Source organism: Suillus paluster, assembly GCF_016628075.1.
Source record: "Suillus paluster strain FC165 chromosome Unknown EDB91scaffold_64, whole genome shotgun sequence".
NCBI classification, from domain to species: Eukaryota; Fungi; Basidiomycota; class Agaricomycetes; order Boletales; family Suillaceae; genus Suillus; species Suillus paluster.
The window spans coordinates 111,638-127,560 of NW_024537624.1; the positions used below are offsets into that span (position 1 = coordinate 111,638).

Genomic DNA, 15,923 nt, shown 5'->3' on the forward strand with positions numbered 1-15,923 from the left:
AGCTGCCTGTGCAAAGTTGATGGATGAGCTTTTTAACAGTCCTCACTCAGATGCACAACACAGGGAAGGATGATCACTGACACAATACTTTCTTGAACATGTACTACTACTAAAACACTTGTACAACAAATGTATATAGCTATGTAACATCAATCAAAGAAGTACTAACAAAACAACAAACATATGTCCAATGGAAACAACATGGTGACAACAACAAACTGAAACATGATGACAGCAGCAAATAAGAGATGTCAACTTAGAGCAGCAATGGATGGGGATGACGAGATGACGCGATGACGATGAGAACAAAATAAACAACACAACAACTCACTCAACTCCTCCATCTGATCCCAGGCCCTTGTTCGCCTGCATCATTTGATGGAACTGAATTTTGAGTCGAAGATTCTCCGCTTCCTTGTTGAGCACCAACGAATGTGCTTTGTGGACTCAAATGTCCGCCTCACATAGATGAATCTCGGCATCTTTAGACTCCTGCAGACGCTGATGGCTGACAGTGGCCTGGGAGGTCTCATGCTCGCGGGTAGCACAAAGCCATTCATACTTCTTGATGTCGCGATTGTGCTCACTCTTCACCTCGAGCTTCGTGAGGAAGCGATGGTGTTTGTGATTGTGGCGCAACATCGCATCAGAGTGCATAGATGCGAGCTCATCCTTAACCTCATCTACCTGCTGCATCACATCCAGCTTTGCCTTCTTCTTCTTCGAGCCGCCGCTGTTTGGAAGCGAAGTCTGGGGGGTTGAGGACATAAGGTAGTCCGACGAGGAGGTAGTGTTGCGTGTCATGGATGAATGCGCTAACATGCTGACCAAGACCTCCGATGGTAGGTTGCGTCACCTCCCACAGCTTGGTGGCTTCTGCGTGCAAAATGCCGAGTGGCTGTTGTAGGCAGACACTGGGGATTTTTCTGGCACATTGAATGGTTCGGGAGCATCAGGAGGGGGAGATGGCGATGAAGGGAGCTGGCGTTTCTTCCCTGCGACTTTGGAAGAGCTATTGGCCCTCTCGTCACCTTCGAGGTGATGTAAGGCATCTCCGAGGGGGGCATCAAATGGGTCACCGGTGTCGAGAGAGTTGACGTTGGCAATGTCAACGTCAGCGTCTGACGTCGGAAGGCCAGGAAGATGGATTTGAGGGGACATATTGTAGGGAGGGGGATGGGCGAGTAAGGGGGGAGTGGGAGCAGGTGCGGGTGCGGGAGCGGGAGCAGGAGCATGTGTGGGAGCAGGTGTGGGTTGTTGCAGCGCTGGATCAATCAAGGGATCACCATGTGAACCCCCAGCATACGGCGTTGCTAGCGGATACCTCAGATAGTATTGTTGGCTGTAATGCGGGGGCAGAGTGCTGGAAGGATAGGTGTTGTGCGAGGGATATGCGTGAGGAGGTGGCTGAGTGTTGGCGCCAGGATATACATGCTGTGCATCTGGGGTCGCGTCAAACTGCATGGGGGGACCGCCCCCACCACATGGTTGAATCAGAGAATATAAGGCGCCGGCGTGATCGACGCCGGGTTTTGATGAGTAGGTTTTCATGGCCATGGACGGATTAGCATGCCAAATGGCATCTAATTCCATGTACCATAGGAGCTCTGCCAGCACCGCATCTACAACAACCGATCAGCTGAGGACTGGAAACTCAGGACCAAAGACTCACCCAATAAGTTTCTCATTTGCGTGCCCTCAGCTGGTATCACACCAGTGCCTGTGCTGTCAAAAGACGCCTTGATTTTCTTGTATTTACCCCTGAGACTGGATGAATTTTAATAATTTTATCAATGGAACAAAAAAATGAAAGCGCTCATGTTCCGATGCGGTTGCAGACTGCATCGTGGAATTTTTTTGCATTGACAGAGTATGTGTAACCATACTTGGGGTGATCTGTGAAGATTAGTTTGGCCAGGGTACCGTAAATCTGTCCTTTGTCCGAGCCTGAGGGGCCGTCATCAGCAGTAGACATCACTTTCTTCCCATCAGAGTAGAATAGAATCCTGCAGTCAGCAGGATGCGTAGTAAGATAAGTAACAAGTAGATCAGTGAGAGCGTGGTCGCTCTGCCACTGAATAGTTAGGTGGGGTGCGGATTGCTCTGGAGGCGCTTTGAGCAATCCTCAAGAGTTTGAAGTTTCATCACCCATCGCCGTCGAGCAGCGCACTAGAGGGTTGGTTTTGAGGTGTGCAGAACAACGGACACGTTGACAAGAAGGAGGCATAATTATTAAAACTCCACCGAGCGATGCCGGTCTGACTTTCAATCGCTGTGCATCAGCTGAAGTTTTTGAAGCCATTTAGCTGTGAGTTGAAAGTGTTTAGCTGGTGTTTAAGCGAAGTTTCAAGAGTTTCAAAAGTTGTTTTGAGTACCACTAATATAATAAGCCACTTTTTTATTCATTTGTGTGATAGGTCCCCCTCCAGGACCCTTTCAAAATGATGTAGGATATAAAACATTTTCGCAATTTTGCCCCTTTGATAGGTAAGTGTTCCAGGGCATTCAGAACATGTTTAGGAGTATATGTGAAGAGATTCCCATCTTTATTTGACCCCCTGAAGCGCCCTGCATCAATGGATATAGCATATATACAGGAAAATACAAAATATGTTCACATGTGTTTATTTCTAGGTAGACATACCTTGAAAAATGATCCTCAGCATACATTAAACAGTAGGAACAATGTATCAGGAGCCCAGGATCATAGGACAAGACCTTGTTGTATAGTGTACCCCCCTCTTGTTATGACTAACATTCACAATAACCAAGTTCAAGCAAAGATCAGGGATCACACTCAGACTCGTCAGGAAAGATGATAGATTGAGAGAATTGAGAGTTAGAATGTCTAAGTATACAAGTTGTAAGAATGAAGAGGTTAGGTCTGAGGAAAATCAGGAGTACTACTGACTGCCTATATACATAACATTGAAGCAGAGATGTCTGAGTCTGTAAGTAATCAACCAATCATAACAGAGAAAAGGGAATCATACAATAACTGCAGATGACATAGGATGGCATTGTAAAAAGCCTGACTGCAATGGAGATTAATCAGAGTTCAAGGATTCTTCAGAGTAGAAGGTTTCATGATAGAAGAAGGGTTTCAGGGATAGTGGTAATTAAGCAGGGTCTCAGGGTACTGCTTCTATCAAGGTTTCATTGGAGATGAAGAGAAGTTCTGTATCTGAGAATGAAAGGGAAGAGATGGAGATTAACTAGAAGATTTATCTAAGATCATCAGGAGTGAGACTTTTGGAATGAACAATTTGTACATTGATTGGAGATGTAATCGACTATGTGAAAGGAGAGATACTATTGGTGATGAGATTGAGATGTGATCTGTGATGCACTAAGATAGATGTGATGTAAGGTACAGGTGTCTCTGTGACAGTTTGACACTTTGTGAGAGAGTGAAGAAGTGATATGTGAAGGTGTGGGCAGCTTCAACATGGCAAGGGTTCTCATACAAATGGTCAACCATTTGGACTGTTTCAAAAGCATGTGAGGTTGAAGGTCATGTCATCTGTTCGAAATTTTCACTCACAAGGTCAGACATGGAGGCTGATGAAACACACTTGACATAATCAAACAGTGCGCATTGCCCTTTGCAAAAGGCAGAAAACATGGTTCCAAGAAAGCCCTCCAGGACCAGACCCACTGGCACAAACCCATTTACTTTCCCCCAACCCCACATGACACTGAAAGTCAGTGTAGCAATGAAGAAACAAATGAATGAGATGACAACTCTATTGTGTGGACTATTTACAAACAGAAAACAGGAGAGATGGGAAGACAAAAAAGCGAGTTGGAAGATGAGAGAGGAAGGTGGAGAAAGTAGGAATAGAGAATGGACAGGGGAGGGAGCCTGGGGAGAGTAATTAAATGGGGGAAAGACTATAGTCAATCTGAGCGTGAAGTAGGGTGCAAATATACAGGAATCTGTTGATGCAATATTTGGAACTGGGAAGAGCTGGTCAACAGTTAAGTGACTGACAATGGATGAGAGATTGGCAACTCACAGAACAAGAAGACCTACTGCTGCAGGTAATTAAACCTTAGTCACTCCTCACCATTGTGAGAGACAATCCAGTCACAGGGAGTGGTTGGGTCAGTGATGAAGCCCTTGAACAGTTGAAAAAGCACCATGTTGTCTGACTTGTGAACCTTGGTTAGTGTTTTAAAGTCCAATTCGGTCTGGTTTTTTTACCATTTTTGGAGGCAACCAGACCAGGACTATTTTTTTGATCCTGAAATATTCCAAAAACCAGACTGGACTGATGGCAACCGCATTTTTGTGCCATTGCAAAAAACCGGACCAGTTTTAGACCGGTCTAAAACTGGTCCAGGACCGAAAAATTCATCAATACAAATATCTTGAGCCTCTTATCTTGTCAAACAGGTAAGATTTGAGCAAGTTATGAGCATCACAAGACAGGCTCATATGACTTTTACAAGCAATTATTGAAATGCTCATAACTTTCCCAAATCTTGACCATTTTTTATGATCTGACCAGTGATAAATGCACCTCAATTAGCACTATCATACACTATGATATAGGCTAGGGTTGGGGTTACAAAAGACTGGTTGCAACCAGTTTTTATTGGTTTTTCAATTTTTTGCTGATGGGATGCAACTGCAACTGGACCATCCTGAAACTGAAGGCAACTGCAACTGCAGTCTGGTTGCAACTGCTTCCAGTCTGGTCCAGCAACCAGTTTTTTTGTGGTCCAGCAACTGGACTTTAAAACACTAACCTTGGTGCATGAAATCAGTAGCTTTGAGAATGCTTCGGTCTCAAGCAGGTCTGTCTTTCCTGGTCCCTGCATGAAGACATGCTCGTAGACATGCTGGGCCATTGACAGGAACATGTGAGGGTGGAATGTTCGGCCCTCAGAGAATAATCCTCATGGCTGGGGCCAGGGAGGTAGTTCCTTGCCAGTGGCCTTTGAGGACTGCTTGACACCATCTGTGCAGTACCCCCTCTTGTGATTGAGAGGTGAGTTCTCGGGGCCTGGATACATAATGGTTTAACAGTGGGAGCATGTCTCTGCCTTTTGAGCCTGAATAAGATGATTGATGGTCAGTGCAAACAAGGCGCAAATGACAGATGCAGCAACTGACCTTTTTGTCTGGTTCTTCCTTCATGAGTGAGATGACAGAACAATGATGGCACCAAAATGACTCACTGTTTCTGTGCGCTATTTGTACAATGTCAGAAAAGCAGCGAGAGGCAGAGGAAAAACAGACTCACAGGTATAGTCATTTCTGGTGATTTTGCTCATCAGTTTGGGCTCTATGTCACCCAGCACATGTAGAAGCACTTGTGGCTTCTTCTGGATGACTGACTGGCCCTTTTTCTTGATGAGATGGTGGTTGTACTCTTCTGTCGCCAGCACCTAGCACTTTGGAGTCATTTGATATGACAGCCACTTGAACTTGGCCTGCATTTTCATGAACAAGTAGAACTTGTTTGAATTTTGAAAGGTCAGTGAGTAAGAATCAATACCTGTGGAAATGGAGAACAAGTACTAAGACTGGGTCTGGCCTACTGTGATGGTCATTGAGTTGTTCATGCCAGTGCTGGCAAGCACTGGGTGATCCTGCAAGAATTTGGGAGGAAGTTTTTGTGTGTAATGTTGATTGAGGGTGATTTGATGTACCTCTGTAATAGCACTGGTAAGCACTTGGAAATCCTATGAAAATTCAGGAGGAAGTTTGCAAGTGTAACATTGATTGGGGGTGATTCAATGTACCTTTGTGGCAGTGCTGATAGGCACTGAGCATTCCTGTGAGAATTTGGGAGGAAGTTTTTGTGTATGCCATTGATTGTCTTGCACTGAAGAAAAGTATTTGTCGAGTCATCCAGTACCAGGTACTATGCTAGGAACTTCTGTGCTAGACAATGCTAATGTTTGTAACTTTTTGATGGTGCCACTGCTGGCATCCCCTTCATTGTCTAAGTCTAATGAGATGCAGACAGCCTTTCTCTTTGACACTGGAGGGTTCTGTGTGAAAAAATGAGATATGAATGAAAGTGTTGTTGCTTACCATTGGTCTTGAAGTTTCAGCCAGGAGTGTGAGAAGGGTGGGGTCAATTTGCCACTCATTGATGATGATATTTTGACTGCCAAGAAATGCAAGGTCAACTTCCTCACCTGGGCAGTGTCAACAGATGAATCAAAGGAGTCAAGTAGGTCTTTCTTGATGTTCTCCTCCTTGATCAAAAGACCACCAAATGTTGCTACATGATCTGACATAACTAACCCAAAAGTCTTGCCTGAGTCTATGTCACATAGTTCAGGGAGAACCTGCAGCTGAGAGTTGGTCTTTTTTTTTTTGCTGGAGTGTGTTGTGAAGTGTAAGGATACTATATCCTCAACACACTGACCAAACCTTCAGATGGAGACACAAATAGCACATCCACATAACTCAACTGATGTGAAGAGCCTTACTCTTTGCATCTGAGTTATGTGGATACATTCCCCTATATCTTCTTTCATCTCTTTCTTGTTACTTTACCTACTGCTTACACTTCACTATCCCTTTCTTTGATAGAGCCCTTTCACTTCACCATATGCTCTTCACGCCAATTCCGGCCTAACAAAACACTCAAAAACCTATATATACCACTCATGTACTCTCATATTGACCAGTGAATTCTATACTAGATTCCCAACTTCAAGCACAACCAAAAGCCTCACAGAAAGTATCAGCCTGATACATTTTCTGACTACTCTCGATTACCTTCTTGCACATCTCTTATCTACCTCATTTCACTCCAATTCCTCTTTAAACTCATTACTAGCCTTACACATTTGGAGCCCACTGCAAGGGGAATTGTTTTCGAGCAAACCCTTGCACCCTGAGATTGATTCACTGATCTATTACTGATCTTCTAGTCTTTCTCTTAGTACACGGTCGCTTGACCATCTAGCCTTTCACCATTACTAAGTATTATCACCCCAACACACAGCCATGCTTCCAACAAGAAACACCACCTGCACTGGCTCATTTGATGAACACCACCACTCCTAAAAAGTACAGAACCCAAGCCAGTACCTTCATGGTATCTGCTACCCCCTCTTTCCTCAATATGTCAGTCATCAAACCTCCTTCAAATCCAGTTATCAGCCATTGAACACCCACCTGACTCAAGCTAGATCAAGACATAGACAATTTGGACGTCCCATCCAAGTCCTCCCTCTCAGATGACAATACCATTAGCCAACCCCTCTGTTCAAATTCACCCTTCCCTCCTCTTCTTTCCCAATCAACATTCACCCTCAGACCCACAGTATTTGATCCCCAAACACCCACACTCCCTATAATAACCTCCATGCCCAAAACTATTGAAACCTCGCCCACCTCAACTATCCCTCCTACTATCCCTAAGCCTCAATTTGTTCTCCGACAAACACCTCTACCTATCCACACACCCACACCTCCTACCTTGAATCCCACACAACCTTCCCAAAATCCGCCCTCATTGATAACACCCATGTCTGCTGTGAATAAAGGAATATTGGCTATGCTTGGCCTAGGATTGAACAAAGTGCCATCATTTTATGATGAAACATCCAAGCTTCTCAATTTCTTCAAGGTATTCAAGGATTTAGCCACTTCCTGTGCACTTACTGATGAACAGAAGTCCAAGGCCATTGTTCATTATATGGACATTCTCACCAAACAGTTTTGGGTGACACTAACTGAATATGAGAGCAAGAATTATGTAGCATTCAAAAAGAGCATACTTGCTAAATACCCACATGCAGACCAGGGCACGCGCTATACAATCCATGACCTAAAACAAATTGTTCTCAGTATGGCAGATTTGGACATATCCATGGAGATGGAACTCCTACAATACTATCATCAATTTTGTCCTGTTGCCCTCTGATTGGAAAACAACTCAAAGATCTCTGTATGAGAATGTGATCAATATTTCTGGCAGGGTCTACCTCATTCCACATGACATGCTATTGACCATTGTCTCAAATTCAAAGAAGCTAACTACACACAGAACAAAGCAACTGACTTTGAGAAGGTCTTAGAGGCCAGACATTTTGTTCTCTCGGATGACACATTTGATGCTGATTTAAATGAGCCTATCACGAGTTGTCTTAAGTCCATATGTGACACTCAAACAGCTAGATCTAAGCCATCACATCCAAACTGGGACTCAGATGAAGAAGACAAAAGAAGGGATGTACAACGGGAAGTACAGACTAAATGAGTTGCTTTTCACTCCTCCACCAGTAGCCCCTGATAAAACTACCATTGATGAAGTCGAAGCCCTAGCCTGCAAAATGCTTGGCCTTGATATTGATGATCTCACATATTTGAGGTGCTATATCTGACTTGCTTGTTTAGCTCCCACTGCCGCTCAAGCATGGGCACCCCTGAAGTCATGTTGGCACATCAACACAGTTCCAACTCAAGGCCTGTTACCATATCTTCTGCTCCCTCCCCTTCCATCCTGCTCTAGCCACCCATCAAGTCCAACATACTTCTTCTGTGGTGGACCTCATGTCATGTGAACCTGCTCAACAGCTGGAGAATACTTACGGGCAGGACGAATCATTAGAAATGGGCCATACTTCACTTATACAGATCAATTGCGCATACAGCGAATTAGTAATGGGACATTTAAGCAAGCAATTGATGCTAGATACTCTATAGCTCACCCTTTGATGCCTGCAACCATACCTAATTCCATTCCCATTGACAACCCTGATGAGAGCCGACTCCACAAACACCCATTGAAATTCCACCCTCTGCCTTCATTTCTGAATCGTACTTTCTGCAGTGTGACCAAGTCATAGAAAATCATGCAGTAATAGTCTCTGTTGAAGAAGAGGAAGATGAGCAGATGGTGGAAGTGCTAGCCATTACAAGGTCTAAATCCAAAGCTGCAAACACCACCAAAAGTACTTCCACTGTGCAACATGCTTCCCCTCTCCCTCAAATATGCACCCCAACTCCCAATCCTTGCGACACCATTAAAGTAGTAACTACAGACACAAAGAAGGAACCGGCATTCAAATACGATTTGAAAGCCACCTTACCCAATGCGGCCAAATGTCTCTATGAGACCATCCTCAACACGCCCATCCAAAACTTAACAATATCCAACCTTTTATCAATTAGTCCGGACTTGAGGAAGGAAGCTGTGGAACATTCATGCACTCACCAAGTACCCACACCTGCCATGACACTCACGGCTAATGCACTTGCAGTGGCCAGCCCACCTCCACTTCAGATTGAACATGTGACACCCTTGCAAGAAATCCATGTTACCCTAAATGGTGTCCATTCTGAGTTAGGACTGCTCAATGAAGGATCAGAGATCATAGTGATTTGAGAAGACATTTGGAGGAAGACAAATGCACCTATCAATCAAAATGTGCATATGCAAATGCAAATGGCAAACAGAGGATTGCAGGAGATGGCAGGTTGCCTAGAGATGTTGGAAATAGATGTAGAAGGAATTAAGACCTGGGTGCATGCTTACATTGTGCCTGATGCACCCTACCACTTGCTCTTAGGATGCCCTTGGCAGAAGCTCATCCACCTTTCAAAATCTGAGGACACAGATGACATATATATTACTATTCAAGATCCTAGGAACAGCTCTAATGTTTGCACCATTGCAACCTCTCCTCGTCCTTGGCCACACTCATCCCTTACCCTCACTATGGCAGTTCTCACCATTCCTACCTCCAGTCTCACCCCTTCTACCTTCACCGAATTCCTCCTCCAGGAAAATTTTGATCTTGACCCAATCTGCCATACCTTTGCCTATAAGAAAGTAGCTAACAAGGTGAAACCCATAGCAACAACTATGCCTGCTCATGCCTGCATCATAAGATGCTTTCCAGAGAACCCCCTTGACTCACTTCCTATCCTTTCCCCTACTCTCCCGGCAAATGCCTCACCCAGGATCGCATGGATGAACTTGGCATCTTCTGAAATGAGTTAGCCTTAACCTGGGACGAGACTGAAAAAGGCTGTTTTTGTGAAAATTACTTTCCTCCTGTTGTTATCCCTACCATCAAGCACATTCCCTGGACTCACTGCCAACCTCCCATCCCCCCAGCATCAAAGAGGAAGTTATCAAACTAATCAAGTCCAAAATCACATCTGGAGTATACGAGGCATCAAATAGTTCTTATCAGTCATGATGGTTCTGCATTGCAAAAAAGAACGGCTCTGTGCATATTATCTATGATCTCCAGCAGCTAAACTCTGTCACTGTCAAGGATGTGGCTACTATGCCTTATGTTGAGCTTTTCATGGAACAGTGCGCAGGACACTCCATATATTCAATAATGGACCTTTTCATTGGATTCTACCATTGAGCGCTCGCTGAAGAATCTCATGACATCATCACCTTCCAAACTCCTCTCGGCACTTTTCAACTCACAGTTCTTCCTCAGGGCTGGACAGACTCACCTGCAGTCTTCCAAAATGATGTGGCCTTCATCTTACAAGCCAAAACTAAGATTGCACTGAATTTTCAGAACAATGTTAATGTCCTAGGCCCCTGCATGTGATATGAGCTACCCAACAGATCATATGAGTTCATTCCTGAGAATTTGGGTATCAGAAGGTTCATTTGGGAACACTGTGTAGATGCAAATCACGTTCTGCACTGTCTTAAGCACGTGGGAGCCACCATGTCCACAAAGAAATTGTTTCTATGCATTTCCAATAAGGTTTTCTATGGGTAACCCTAGGGTTTGATTTTCACACACCCTACCCATACCCTTGCACACCCCACCCATCAGGGGTAGGGGTATAAACCAAACTGTCAAAACAACAGTGTCACATGAAACCCGCGGTTAATAGGGGTATAAACCAAACTGTCAAAACAGCAGTGTCACATGAAACCCGTGGTTAATTGGCAATACAGGCTACAAATGATAACTAAATGCTAGAGATATGCTTATTCAATTAACTCAACATTCAATGACTCTCGTTTCCTCTTAGAATTAGCCTTCACAGCAGCTACAAGGTCTTCAAACAAGATAAGATCATGACGAGCCCAGGAGCCAAGACAAAGAAATGCTTGAATAGATGAACCCTGAAGGCGGTTGCAAGTGAAAGACAGCAAGTGGCGACCCTGTGAGAAGACATGTTTGACTGCAGTAGACATAACTTTGTTTTTAAATAAATTAGTGGCAAATTTGTAATGCAAAGTTAAAAAAACAGTACCTGAAATACTCAGATAGTCCAACACCATTTGAAAGAGATTTGGATAGACATGATGGTTAGAAACCCACCACTTAAGAGGCTCCTCGACATTCTCGACTGGTTTGCAGAGGTACTTGTCAAGCTCACTAGTCCGAGATCCAATACCAGTAGTCACTGAAATATTTGCAAAGGATGTGAAGTCATCATCATCGATCTGGATAATAAGTATCAAAAATATATAATATATTGCAGTATGAAACTTACTGAGTCATTTGTTGCACCAGAATTGAGCACTTGCACAGGATTTGATTTTCCCTATTGTTTGACATATACTTCGCTCATGATCTCCTTCACGTGGCTGATCCATTTGTCCTTCCATTCTTGCTGCCGAAAGTATTCGAGCTTGAGACCAGGATGTACAACTAAGTAAAGGTGAGTTGTCTGTGATAATAAAAATAGATTGGATGCTTACCCATTGCAATTTGGTATAAGGAAGAAAGATTGGTCATCAAATAGTAGTGGTTGATCTTCTTGCGTGCGAGCTTCATAGCAGCCTTGATGGCTGGATGGTATGGGTTCCTGGTATGAGGGTTGAGATGGGAGTCGAGCTTGTCCATTGCAGGTATCACAGTGGCAATGCTCGCTGAATCTTGGTAGAAGAAAAGAGTTGCTTTTTTGTACGTCTATACACAAAGAAGAATAAGTAGCTAAACATAATCCAAAATGAATAGGCATGTGCACCTCAAGAACAGCAACAAGATCTTTGATGATGCCCCAGTCCTCATTGTTAAGCTTGTACTTGCACAATTTCAACGACTTGTCAGCAGTAACCCTGTCAATCACACTCTTATAAGCAAGCACAAACTTCATCATGTTGTATGTTGAGTTCCAGCATGTGACAACATCCTGTGGGATAAGTCGTTCCTTGAGGTTGAGCTCATGGCAAACCTTGTGCCATGCTGGGAGAGCTATTGTAGTTGAATGTATGATTGTGAATGAGAGTCTTCGTATCTGTAGTGAATAGTTAGTATATGACAGAGTTGGCAAAGAAAACATATGTTACCTTGGTGACCATGTCATGGACAGCGGTGGTGTATTCCAGCAGTCTGGCCTGCTCAACCTCACCCAACTCCTGCAGCTCATCAATTTCGTCATCCTGATCATCACTCTCATCTTCACCCTGCTCATCTGCTTCACCCTGGCCTTTGTCATCTTCAAGCATTGCGTATCCATCAACTTCACCTTCAAGGTTTTCCAGTGCGTTGTCATTGTCATCCTTGCCAGAGAGTGCCGTATTGAATGGTCATAGGAGAGTCTTGGCGGAAAGTTCAAGCATGTGATTGAAGCAGCAGGCACGATTTTCTTTGGCGAATGAGTTGGGCAATTGGTCGAGTTTTGTTGTCTGCATATCATTGGATGTGGCATTGTCACCATTGAAGGTGAGTGTTAGGTACCGTGCTGGCTCAAGAGGCAGAGGGCTCAGGGCTTGGCTTCAGCTCTTGCGCTGCGCCCTTAGCCAAGTACGTGCCCCAAATTTGGAGCGGGTCCGACGTTGTCTGATGATAGGACAAGTGGTCCGCTTTGGTCCGCTTTGAGGGTCAGGAAGTAAGAGCTACTAGCGGCGGGCCGACTAGGAGCGGAGCGGAGAAGGCGGGGAGTGATGTGAAGGGTGGATAGGAATAGGGGGAAGGTTTGGTAGGAGCGGGGAAGGCGGAGGACTAAGGGGGATACTTAGAGCATGGCTCTAAGTCGGAGCGGAGGGTCGGAGAGTCGGAGGTGACAACAAGTTGAGACTTGTGTCCAGAGGAGGCAAGGTCCTACTGAGAATTCTCACAAGAGGTAACTGCAAGAAGACAAGTAATATTAAGACTGAGGAAAATATCTAAGTACATGATATGTTATATACTTCTATGTATGAGGCAGTGACCAGGATAACTATGTTGTAAAGCTATGTACCAAGGATATAATTTGTGAGTACTTTACACAGGCAAAGACATAAGTCGGAGCAGATATCAGTATGTACGCGTCAGATCAGTGATCGGGCGGTAATAGGAATTACTGGTGATCTGGAAGTAAGGGTCTTATGTACCGAAGGGGAAAGTATATATCTGAAAGGGGAAAGAGGTCCAGTTGAATGGAGAGGCTATGGAAGGGGACCAGTTGAGTGGTCGAGCAGAAGCATAAGGCGGAATGCGGACTTGTGATTGGACAGAGCGGAGGATGGATGGAGTGTGGGTGATCGGAAAGTGGAGCAGATATTGATATTAGAGCGGTCAGATCAGGTATATGACAGTGAGAATCTTCTGAGTCAGTCCAAAATCTTCAAGCATCTTTTGAAATGCACACGCCAATGTAGCACCTGTGTGGGACTGAAAAACAAGGGTGAGTTGAGAGAATGATTATATATTATTGACTCACTTCAGGAACCTCAACTATATCAAGTAGAAATGCGAGCATGATACCTTCATACTCAATATGAGCAGTCCATGCCACAAATGCACGATGATTGGTAGCTGTCCAGGCATCTGTTCCAAAATGAACATGACCAGGGTGCTCCTGTAATTGTGAGGTTAGTCAAATTGCTGAAGACTACATAGCAGACACACCTGAAGCAACTTTGCAATGCGCACCTGGCACTTTTCAAAAGATGTGCTGATGTCACAAGAGATGGTTTGGTTGGAAGGAAGGGTAATATTTGGTCAGCCAGCTGTCAAAAGATTGCACAATTCCCGTTCATTGATGATGTTGACAGGTTGGTTGTTTTCGGTGATCCATCGTACAAGATAGGCACTATCCATCACGGTAAGTATTCCAATGTGAAAGTATGCTGAAAAGAAGAACATACCATAATTCTGGGTTAGTGTGAACATGATGTGAATACTTGACTGGCTGTTTGCCATTTTGTGCAAAGAGGACAAAAACCAAGCCATTGCATTCAGAGGCTGCCTTACCACTGATGGCAGCATTGACGGCATCTTCACCAAAGCAACAAATTGTGTGATGCTTCAGATTAGCTGTTGAAGACTTGTCCTTTGAATCCTGAAATCAGCGAACACCACCAGCACGCAATTTGCATGTGGGAGCAGCACAGGCAAAAAAGTGACATGGTTGCATATCATGATACTGAAGGGTGACAGTAGGTTTGAAGAATGCATAGATTGGTGAACACCAGGCTTTTTTAAGTTGTTCTAGTATGTATCAGCATTGAAGTGAAAGGAATGACACATAAAACATACTGAGTTCTTGTTCAGGACTCAGCTCAGTGCTCTCGGGCTTGCTATGATCAACTGCCTGACTTTCTCCATCGTTATCATCATTCTCATCATCATTCTCATTGTGTGGGAGTGTCATTGTTGACGAGCAAGGTCTGGTAGAAACTTGAGAAGACATTGTAGAGATAGATTTTGTTATATCCCATACCTCCGGATCCGGAATTCCGAATCTCCTCCACTAAAGCCCAGTTCTCTGTCCTGTTATTTTGCCTGGCACTCCGCTCTCATCTCCAGACTCACCCTTATCTTCTTTTAGAATAGCTATTGCTCCAGCTACCAGTTATGTCCTTTCCACTATGCTTACTGATCTGTCCGATTGTACTTCATCTCCGACCTCACTGCTTTGATCCATTATACACTTACTAATAGACTTTCCGCATGCTTCATACATAGCCCTTACCTTGCTGACTGATTTACTTACATGATACTTACAGTATATAAACTCCTGTAATACTCCAGAACTCCTCAGTTTGAATATCATCTTAGTTCTGCTCATTCCTGCTTCTCTGGACTTGAGTCTCATCTCTTGTCTACCTCCGAGTCTTAGGGTTAAACCTTAGGACTAAATCTCCGGCTCTACCTTAGGGTAGTCTAAACTCTATTCCATTTCTACTCTGGACTTGTCCATAGTAGCCTTACTCCATTCCCTCATAATCTTCTGGAGTTCCGCTGAACTCCCCCGACGTCTGACCTCTGGACTTCCCCGGACTTCCGTCGGACTTCCCCTCTGCCCCTTGGAAATTAAGGGCATGTACTTGGGTAAGGGGTGCAGTGCACAAGCTGAAGCCAAAGCCCTTTGAGTTGTCTTCCCTTTAAGCACGACCTTAACAGATTTCTTGAGTTTTTTAAATGGTTGGGAAATGGCCTGGACAGGTGCTGTCTTTCGGGAGATGGTCGAAGACTTCATGGAGGATGTGTCAGTTGGCTTTGCCATACTGAGAGGAAGTTCCAATGACTTACCTGGTGTGCCAGTGTCCATTTTATACTATTCTGAAGCCACTTCTCAATATATTGACCCTTTGACTCTTCACCATTGGTCTGATTTGAGCGGTAGTGTGCCAGTACTCCAACCATGCTGGTGGTGTGTGTCCAAGTCATGGGAAGCAACAATTAGCAACCTGGGAGTGTTATCAGAATGCTGCCAAGTCAAGCCTTCAACAACTGAATCAGAGTGATATTCAAGCTTCAAGTTGAGTGAACTAGGTGGGTGCAACACAACAAGAAAACCCACTACTACCCATGATACCACAGTTCAGGTACATGATTTGGCCTCGGTATACCAAATATGGTACCTTACCCTAACCCTAACACTGTGGGTTTTTCCGCACCTGAGGCAAACCTTAGTTCCTGAAGTCCTTGTCATTGGACAGAAATTTACCTATGAGGGCCGCATCCCTGATGAGATGAAAGTCTCAAAACTCATGCACTGGCCCTTATGCACAACGAAAACTGAAGTA

At 44.3% G+C, this 15,923-nt stretch overlaps 4 protein-coding genes across 4 annotated transcripts; all 4 read right to left on the reverse strand.

Annotated features, from left to right (window-relative positions):
• Positions 1–447: 447 nt before the first annotated feature.
• Positions 448–1,975, reverse strand: EDB91DRAFT_1252207 (uncharacterized protein; the record flags this gene model as incomplete). The annotated part of the gene is made up of 4 exons (XM_041323477.1): positions 448–815; positions 864–1,622; positions 1,673–1,761; positions 1,887–1,975. 4 exons carry the CDS (start codon positions 1,973–1,975, stop codon positions 448–450), a joined length of 1,305 nt encoding a protein of 434 aa, XP_041173467.1.
• Positions 1,976–4,905: 2,930 nt separating this feature from the next.
• EDB91DRAFT_1085099 (uncharacterized protein) lies at positions 4,906–6,427 on the reverse strand (the record flags this gene model as incomplete). Its single annotated transcript, XM_041315849.1, has 10 exons — positions 4,906–5,012; positions 5,123–5,140; positions 5,188–5,199; positions 5,253–5,397; positions 5,551–5,694; positions 5,755–5,837; positions 5,871–6,006; positions 6,050–6,156; positions 6,266–6,284; positions 6,386–6,427. The coding sequence occupies 10 exons, from the start codon at positions 6,425–6,427 to the stop codon at positions 4,906–4,908; spliced, it is 813 nt and encodes a 270-aa protein (XP_041173468.1).
• Positions 6,428–11,616: 5,189 nt separating this feature from the next.
• On the reverse strand, positions 11,617–12,250 carry EDB91DRAFT_1058809 (uncharacterized protein; the record flags this gene model as incomplete). Its single annotated transcript, XM_041314186.1, has 2 exons — positions 11,617–11,877; positions 11,945–12,250. The coding sequence occupies 2 exons, from the start codon at positions 12,248–12,250 to the stop codon at positions 11,617–11,619; spliced, it is 567 nt and encodes a 188-aa protein (XP_041173469.1).
• Positions 12,251–15,064: 2,814 nt separating this feature from the next.
• On the reverse strand, positions 15,065–15,540 carry EDB91DRAFT_1252213 (uncharacterized protein; the record flags this gene model as incomplete). The annotated part of the gene is made up of 2 exons (XM_041323478.1): positions 15,065–15,367; positions 15,427–15,540. The coding sequence occupies 2 exons, from the start codon at positions 15,538–15,540 to the stop codon at positions 15,065–15,067; spliced, it is 417 nt and encodes a 138-aa protein (XP_041173470.1).
• Between the last annotated feature and the right edge of the window lie 383 nt (positions 15,541–15,923).